General features: G+C 39.3%; 1 protein-coding gene across 1 annotated transcript in view; it reads right to left on the bottom strand.

Annotated features, from left to right (window-relative positions):
• LOC129103647 (neuronal PAS domain-containing protein 3) overlaps positions 1-10000 on the bottom strand; it is a 271158-nt gene that overhangs the window by 79725 nt on the left and 181433 nt on the right. The window contains exon 5 of the mRNA XM_054614220.1: positions 4556-4645. Coding sequence (XP_054470195.1) covers positions 4556-4645 — 90 coding nt within the window. The remainder of the gene's footprint in view (positions 1-4555; positions 4646-10000) is intronic.

Raw genomic sequence — 10000 nt, 5'->3', positions numbered from 1 at the left:
GTGTGTGTGTGTGTGTGTGTGTGTGCTCTCCCACGCTGCTGCATATGCCGCCCTGGCATGGGAGCGGAGCTGGCCGGCGACCATATTTGGGCGTAACGGGCCAGAATCCAGCAGACTAATTTGGGTCTGGCCGGGACGACACAGTTATTATTTTCCTCTGGACCATCAGGCAGAGGACACACAGCCATCTGCTGCACACACACACACACACACACACACACACACACACACACACACACACACACACACACACACACACACACACACACACACACACACACACACACATCTCAATTAGATCAGTAAGAGGGCAGCTGCAAGCGTTTCCTGGTCTCATAAACACACAAACACACATTAACATGTACACACACACACACACACACACACACACACACACACACACACACACACACACACACACACACACACACACACACACACACACACACACACACACACACACACACACTCGGTGCTGTGCTGTTGGATCAACAGGGTGTTACAGAGACAGATTCTCCTGCTGTCCACGTCCACAGAGAACGACATGAGAGACACAGGAAGTCTGTCTTCATCCTCCTGTTTTCATTTGTATTTTATACGAGCACACAAAGAAACAAACTAAACAGGAAGTGGACGTAGGATATCAAAATAAGACGTTTATCATTCTAGAAACCTTCTGAACGCATGTCGTGACCAAACGCTTAAATTCAGATCACTGACATATGATATGACATTCCAATAAGACATTTAGTGATTTCAAAAGATTGCTTTATCCATTAGGAACATATTAGATGAAAAAATATGTTTTCAAAAATCAGCTACACATGCATACTTCCCTTATTGATAGGCTGACTGATTAATCAAGATTCAATAATATAAACAGGGTTAACTGATTTCATTTGTTTATGTAATAATTTGAGCAGTTTTTGTAGCTTTTCTACACCTCCAGTCAACATGGACGTAACCGAGAATATTAAAGCTGTTTTTTCCGCAAATAATTCAGAGTTCAGAAACGGAGAGAAAGTTTAAAAAAGAAGAAGAAGAGGAGTGCATGTTGGAGTTGGGAGGGAGGTGGAGGAGGGGGGGCTCTAACTTTACTCAGCGGCCATGTTTAATTACAGCGCCGCTCTTTGTTAATGACTCTATTAACGGCCTGTTTGATTGGCCGGACACGTCCGCAAAGAGACGACTTAAAGCGGCAAAATCCTCTTCACACATAAATCTGCCTGAAGATTTGTTTCTGCGAGAAAATTCATAACCTCGTCAATTTGTCAAAAGGCTTAACAAGCCATTTCTCCGGCACGCAAGGATCTAATTAAAGTTGAAAAATAATTAGCGATATATTTTCCTTCCTTTAAAAAATGAAAGACTGCGGAGAAGGACGGGCAGTGATTAAAGAAGAAGAAGAGGAAGGAAGAGCAATTACGAGGATGGAGGTTGAGGAACTCTGTGTACACATGTAGGATTACCGGGTGAGACTCGAACAAGGCAAAGACAAGCTCCCTCTCTGTCTTTCACTTTTTTTTTTTTTTTTTTTAATCGGCGTGCCACTTCTTCAGCAGCTGATAAAAAGCCCAGAGAACAAGATAACCAGCTCAGCGGAGCTGGCGGTAAAAGCTTAGGGGACCCAATTTGACAATTAATCAATTATTTGATAGAAATCATCAATCAATCTTGGTGGGGGAATTAATCCAGGAGGGGGGAGGGGGGGGAGAGAGATAGATCGACACAGTGACAGAAGGGGAGAGAGAGAGGGGAGAGTGATGTGCCTTCCTCTTTAATTTGGTAAACTGATTGGCCTTTTTTCTCTACGCTCCCGTATCTGAGAGCTTCCTATATCTAATTCACAGAGACAAGGACTTCACATTAAACTAATGGAGAGAGAGGGGGGGGGCTGATGCATGTCGGTAAATATGACTTCCTTTCCAGAAAACAATGTACAGATTCTGCATGTCTGAGCTCTATACAGACTGAGTCCTGTATGATGCATTCAAAGGTCATAGAAGGGTTCACTACACAATTTGTTTTCCAACGTTTAATCCCCAAAAGCTGGAAACGGGATTTGAACCATCGTCTCAGGTGCCAAAGCTCAAGATGTCCTCTTACAACGGTTTGCATGATGTGTTATGGAAAAATGATTACTTATTTCTCGTGAGTTTTACTACAAAAGTCCAGCAAAAAGTTTCAATTTCCACACAAAATAAACTTCCATCTTCACTGAAAACAACTCAGTTTGGTTTAGACAACAAAACGACTTCGTTAGATTTAGGAAAATATGGTGGTTTGGGTTGAAATAACTACAGAAGTAAATCCACTTTTTCACATGGGGACTTTGACTTTTGACTTTTTGCATCTTTATACTTCCTTGGATTACGTTTATTACAAAACAATATATTTTTGGGGGATATCTATATATCTATCTGTTTTCATAGGTATAGCTCTGAATACTTTATGAGAAAAGCCTACAGAGCTTTGGTGAGGACTCAGCGTCTCTCAAAAAGGAAAACTGAATGCAGCTTCTTGTTGATGATTGGCTCGTTGATCTGTTCAGCCACCACCAAACACCTCCCAGTTCATCTTTCCCCAAAACACACCATCAGCAAAGGAAGCCAGAACCACGGAGGGATTACGGAACGTGCAACGTGGGCTCAAGCTGTCAGGGCCCACAGGTCCTCTAACTACAAACTATCAATCAAGTCCAACCAGGAGGGAATCACAAAGAAAAATAGAGCAACTAAGGAGAGCCACGACTAGTATGAGGGTTTAAACAACCACAAAGAGACACAGAATGGCTACAAAGAGATAGGAAACAACTACAAATAGAGTTCAAATAACTACAAAGAGACACAAAGTGACTACAAAGAGACACAAAGTGACCACAAAGATAAACAGAATGGCTACAAAGAGACACAAAACAACTACAATGAGCGCCACAGAGAATACATAGAGATAAAGAACTTCAAAGGGACACAAAATGACCACAAAGAGACCTCAAATGGCTACAAAGAGATATTAAACAACTACAAATAGAGTTAAAATAACTACAAAGAGATATAAAATGACCAGAAAGAGACAAAACAACTTCAATGAGCCCCACAAAGAATAAAGAGAGACACAAAGTGATTACTAAGAGACACAAATGAACCACAAAGAATACAAAAATACCATAAAATACCATAAAATAATATGTAGGAGAGGTGGTGGATTCTTTTTTTAAAGACTTATTGTCTCATTATCCGCCTATGACTTCCTCATTTTAAATATTAGATGCTGTAAATAACATGTCAGGGTTCAAAGTGTCTGTGTCAGGATGAGAGGTTATGCATCGATGGTTGCAGAGGAGACGATGTCTGACACGCTGAGACCTTTACTGCTGTGCCGTGGTGCATTCAAGCACTGCTGGGAATCTTCTAGATGTGAGTCTCAGCTGATTAAAAGCAGCTTTTTTTAACGTTATTTGACCTTTATAACAACGACAACATTGTGTGTGAAACTAGTTCGTCTTTGACAGTTTATAACTACATTTCAGATATCCTAGAAAACTAGAAAACTACAAATGTCACTATTAACAACATAAAGACTTCTGTTCTTCCTGATGATGAATAATAAATACTGAACAGAGATTGAAGTCGACTCTTTCTCAGACACAGATGCAGGTAAAGGTGTGTTATGGTATTTAAATGTAACTTCTTTACTTTACTGTTCTCATTAACGCGTTAGCTGTTTGCACAGAAGCTATTAGAGAAACAAGATGTGACGGTTTGAATCCATTTAATTCAGCAAAACACACACACACACACACACACACACACACACACACACACACACACACACACAGGCAGACGAAGCTTGTCAATACGGACTCATTAGCGCCACCAAGGTCGATGTGTCGACCTTCAGAACGGACGCCTGTCTCTATTAACAGGAACTGGTGGAGAGTGAACCAATTGAGACGCAGAACTCGTTACCAAGCTACACAAGCACACACACACAGACACACACACACACACACACACACACACACACACACACACACACACACACACACACACACACACACACACACACACACACACACACACACACACACACAGGAATAAAATATGCGTCGACGCTGGCTGCACAAATCAACAACCGTCCGACGAGCTGATGAGATTTGAAATGAGCCTTAATTTGTTGGGAATTGTCTTTGATAATGATGAGAGAGAGAGACAGAGAGAGAGACAGACAGTGAGAGAGAGAGAGAGAGAGACAGAGAGAGAGACAGACAGTGAGAGAGAGAGAGAGAGAGAGAGAGAGAGAGAGAGAGACAGAGAGACAGAGAGAGAGGAGAGGATGACAGACAGACTGGAGAATTCTCAAGAGCCAAATCAGAAAACGAACTGCTTCGACTGAACTGAGAGGCTTCACTTGTGTGTTTGTAGAGACAGATACAGGACACAACAGACAGACAGACAGACAGACAGACAGACAGACAGACAGACAGACAGACAGACAGACAGACAGACAGACAGACAGACAGACAGACAGACAGACAGACAGGTGTGTGACTCACCTGTGACAGTCCCAGGTAGATGGAGACGGTCTCAGAGATGTAGAGGAAGCGTCCCTCTTTGTTTAGTGCAAATACGAACCCGTCCAGAGACTGAGAACAGAACAAAGACAAAACAGAGACACAGACTTTAATTCACTACGGAGAAAATACAAAAACATATTAAAAATCTGTGATTTCAGACAGACTACTACTTAAAATAATACTTTAATTAGGTATGAAAGGACTTTTTTGCCAAAAAACATCTCAAACAAGCATTAAAAACTTTTTTTTCTTGCATTTGAAAACATTTCCCCCATCTTTTATAAAACAATACTTTGAAGAAAACACAAATACAAACAGCTGTAGAGTCACATAACAGCAATATCATCATCTGTAAACTACGGAGCATTGCATTGTGGGATTGCTAGAAGAAAGAAGAGAGCATTTCACACTCGTGCAGTAAATATACAACGTAGTATATAGTAAATACACACACCACTGGTACTGATGTATACTTCAATAGTACTGCAGTACTACACAGGACGTCTGTGTGGTGACATCAGACATGTGGACAGGTAAGTCTACACACACACACACACACACACACACACACACACACACACACACACACACACACACACACACACACACACACACACACACACACATCAAGGTGTGTCTAATGGTGTATTTATGAGAGGATCACGGCAGAACACTCGACTTTTGCAGCGAATCACACACACACACAAACACACACACACACACACACACACACACACACACACACACACACACACACACACACACACACACACACACACACACACACACACAGACGTATCAGAGTGTGTCTAATGCTGTCGTTATGTGAAGATCATGGCAGAACATTCGACTCCTTGAGCACAATACACTGATCAAACACACACACATACACACACACACACACACACACACACACACACACACACACACACACACACACACACACACACACACACACACACACACACACACACACACACACACACACACACACACGTTAATACTCCTGAGGTCAGGCAGGTTAATTACATGTGGTTCCCTTCTGTTGCTGCTGCTGATACACCAAGTCTTTTGTGTGTGTGTCTTTGTGTGTGTGTGTGTGTGTGTGTGTGTGTGTGTGTGTGTGTGTGTGTGTGTGTGTGTGTGTGTGTGTGTGTGTGTGTACATTAGCTCTATGCATGTCTAAGTAGGACTGTATCTTTGTTATTCTGTTATTAATATTAATTGTGTGAATGAATGTGAGAGAGAGTGAGACAGGAAGTAGAGAGACAGAGACATAAAACAGAAAGAAAAGATAAAGAAAGGCCAATTAAATATTTCTTTACACTCTGTACATATATTAAAGATATCAAAATGTACATTATGGGATACATATTACACTGAGGATTACACCAAAAACTGAGGATATCTTAATATATTTGAAACAACGCTGCGATACACAATATATATTTTCTTAAAATGTAACATAACTCTTCATTCATTCTGGTAAAGTAATCTGAATTTAGCTTGTATATGACATTTTAGAGGGCTTTAATTTTGTTCGTCCACATCAGAATGTCCTGATATTATCTGAGTGACACTCTGAGGTTGTCTGCTTTTATTTTGAAGTCAGATTAGTCTTTGTTTATTATACGTTTGACAAATTATTATATACACAATTAAAAATGTTTTCTCGAATTGCAGGCAGGATGTTTTTAATCATCATTCACTTTATTTATTATATTTTATTTATTATTTTTCTTTTATTTACTTACATATGTCTTTTTATTTATTTATTATTGACAGACTGACAGATTTAATAAAATAAATAATCACGTGGGTTCTGTGGATGTTTGGAGAAATGTTTGAGAAAGAGCTGTCTGGTTTTGACCTTTAACCTCTAATACCTGCCATGATATCTGTGTGTGTGTGTGTGTGTGTGTGTGTGTGTGTGTGTGTGTGTGTGTGTGTGTGTGTGTGTGTGTGTGTGTGTGTGTGTACATTAGCTCTATGCATGTCTAAGTAGGACTGTATCTTTGTTATTCTGTTATTAATATTAATTGTGTGAATGAATGTGAGAGAGAGCGAGACAGGAAGTAGAGAGACAGAGACATAAAACAGAAAGAAAAGATAAAGAAAGGCCAATTAAATATTTCTTTACACTCTGTACATATATTAAAGATATCAAAATGTACATTATGGGATACATATTACACTGAGGATGCAGTGCACTTCACCAAAAACATGTAAACTAGGGATGATCACATTGGTTTATGAATACTATCACAATATTTGAAACAACGCTGCGATACACAATATATATATATATCTTAATATTTTCGTAATTTTTCTAAAATGTAACATAACTCTTCATTCATTCTAGTAAAGTAATCTGAATTTAGCTTGTATATGACATTTTAGAGGGCTTTAATTTTGTTCGTCCACATCAGAATGTCCTGATATTATCTGAGTGACACTCTGAGGTTGTCTGTCAGATTAGTCTTTGTTTATTATACGTTTGACAAATTATTATATACACAATTAAAAATGTTTTCTCGAATTGCAGGCAGGATGTTTTTAATCATCAATCATTTATTTATTATATTTTATTTATTATTTTTATTTTATTTACTTACATATGTCTTTTTATTTATTTATTATTGACAGACTGACAGATTTAATAAAATAAATAATCACGTGGGTTCTGTGGATGTTTGGAGAAATGTTTGAGAAAGAGCTGTCTGGTTTTGACCTTTAACCTCTAATACCTGCCATGATATCTGTGTGTGTGTGTGTGTGTGTGTGTGTGTGTGTGTGTGTGTGTGTGTGTGTGTGTGTGTGTCCGTTTAGTCTGCCCTCTCAGCTAATGAGATGCTAATGAGATGTAAATCGCCAATGAGCCTCATCAATGTCCGTCCATGCTGGGTTCCTCATTAACACACACACCCTGCATGTATGTGTGTGTGTGTGTGTGTGTGTGTGTGTGTGTGTGTGTGTGTGTGTGTGTGTGTGTGTGTGTGCATATATGCTGGGTGTTTGTTACGTGCACACAGTGTGTGTTCTGGTCCATGTTGTTGCCCTTCACATTAAAATGTCTTTGTCCTCCAACATGTCAATTATCCTCAGATGACATTTCAAAACCATTTAAACTTATGTTTGATGCTAACTAGCTTAGCATGGCGTCATCAGGATATTCTTTCTGTGTGTTGTTTTAGTCAGTTATCAGTAAAAAGAATCAACTTCAGGTCTGCAACACTTTTCCCAACAAAAGTCCAACAACATGTGTCCTATTCTGCCCGTTACATGAATACAGTCTTTTCAGAATAAACTTCCATTTTTAAAGGAAACAACTCAGTTAGGTTTAGGAAAATATCGTTATTTAGGTTAAAATAACTATGGAAGTGCCGGTACTGAAATACGTAAATTAAGTTAGAAATAATTAAAAAAATAATAAAATAATAATAATAATAATAAATAATAATAATAATAATAATAATAATAATAATAATAATAATACATTTTATATATAGAGCACTTTTCAAGGTTCTCAAAGACACTTTAGAAACATTAAAATCATCATAAAAAGCTACACACTAAAACATAGAACATTGGTCACACATTAAAAACAGAAATAAATAACAACAAATAAATCTGCTGCTTGTTTCACACGGGGAACGAACAGCCGTGTCCTGAAAGAAAGACAGTTTGTTTGACCCCTTCACCTCCATTAAATATTGAAGTGTTTGCTCAGGAAACTATTTTAGCTAGCCATGTGACCTCAATCACTAACAAAACACAGATATCGAAATTCACATGTCAAAAAACTTGCTGTCTTATATAAAGACAGTTGTTCAACGATGACGACGTGTCCAGTTATCTTAGAAACACATTTAGTGTGTAGTGGAGTAAAAGTACATTTTTAAATACGATCTATTAGTACGTAGTTGCATTTCACCAGTTTTGCACATCTATGCTATTTAAATGTAAGAAGTAGAAACAACTGACAGTAATAAAGCCACAATCTTCACATCTCTTTTTTGCAGAAGCATCTTTTTGGGAGTTGTATGAATGATTCACATAAGACCTCGTTAAATGAACCTCTCTTAGGGCTCGTTAACATGATGGGTTTTTTGCGTCCTCAAATCCATTGTTGTCGTATACCTTCCATTTCTCTGTATTTTGCTCCAAATCTTTCATAACAGAAATGCTTTTGAGTTTTTTCCGGAGTAGTGTGACACGCTGAGCCTCTGCAGGTCATGGATTACCTCTTGCTCCTTTAAAAGTCACACAAAACAACGGTGGAAAAAAAGGGCTGAGATGTGGAGATAATCACAATCTGTGTTTTTATTTTTTTGTACAGTTTTTATCTTCTGGTCTGATTGAGGTCCTGGTTTTAGCAACGAGCTGCTCCAGGTGAAAGGGAAGCAAATCTGCATCTTTCAGGGGGATTAAAGACGGATTAATTAGAATTGGAAAGCGAGTTGAAAGGTGGAAGTGTGTGTGTGTGTGTGTGTGTGTGTGTGTGTGTGTGTGTGTGTGTGTGTGTGTGTGTGTGTGTGTGTGTGTAAATTATGCTGATATGACGCTGATGTAAACACACACACACACACACACATAGATGTGCTGTAAACAAACATAACCTTGCTGACTGCTTGGTTGAATCCCAGGCTGCCTCGCGGAGGTTAAACAGGCCTCAGATTATCAGAGCAGCGGCTCCAAACCACAGCTCCATCCAACACATTGTTTTCAGACGCCTGCTCGGGTTTACACCGGGAATAATGTACGAGGTGGCCGGGGTCTCCAAAGGTCAGCCAAAGGTCGTACGATGCACAAAGGTCGGTTGTAGCGCTCAGAGAACAATATTCAGGCCTCAGTAGATGATGTTTTCTGTCTGTTTAAAGGAAACAACGATAAACCTAAAGCTGACTTCTCCACTACTTTTATTTTGGTAACCAGCTGGTTAAACATTAAAATGACAAAATAAACTGCAAACTGTCACCATCGCCACTCATATTCAGTTAACATGGAGGGGGAGTCTTATCTGAGTCTGATCAAAGCCTGGTTTGAAAAAGTTCTGCAGAGTGAAGTCAATGTCTTGAACCTGCATTCTCTCTGCTGTCCACCAGGGGGCGACTCCTCTGGTTGTATAGAAGTCTATGAGAAAATGACTCTACTTCTCTCTTGATTTATTCCCTCAGTAAACATTGTAAACATGAGTTTATGGTCTCAATCTCTAGTTTCAAGTCTTCTTCAATACAGCATGATGTTCATTTAGTAAATGATGCTCCATTTAGAGTCAAACAGACCATAAAGCAGGGGATGCTTTAGGGCGGGGCTACACACTGATTGACAGGTCCACATATATATCATCTGTCTTTTGAAGAACCACACCCATGGGGACGGTAACACTTTTCTAGTCTTAGCAACCACTCAGAGGGTTAACAA

This window comes from Anoplopoma fimbria, chromosome 15, assembly GCF_027596085.1.
Source record: "Anoplopoma fimbria isolate UVic2021 breed Golden Eagle Sablefish chromosome 15, Afim_UVic_2022, whole genome shotgun sequence".
Taxonomy (NCBI): domain Eukaryota; kingdom Metazoa; phylum Chordata; class Actinopteri; order Perciformes; family Anoplopomatidae; genus Anoplopoma; species Anoplopoma fimbria.
Note: the sequence above shows the minus strand (reverse complement) of the source record. Positions and strands in the feature narration are given on the sequence as shown.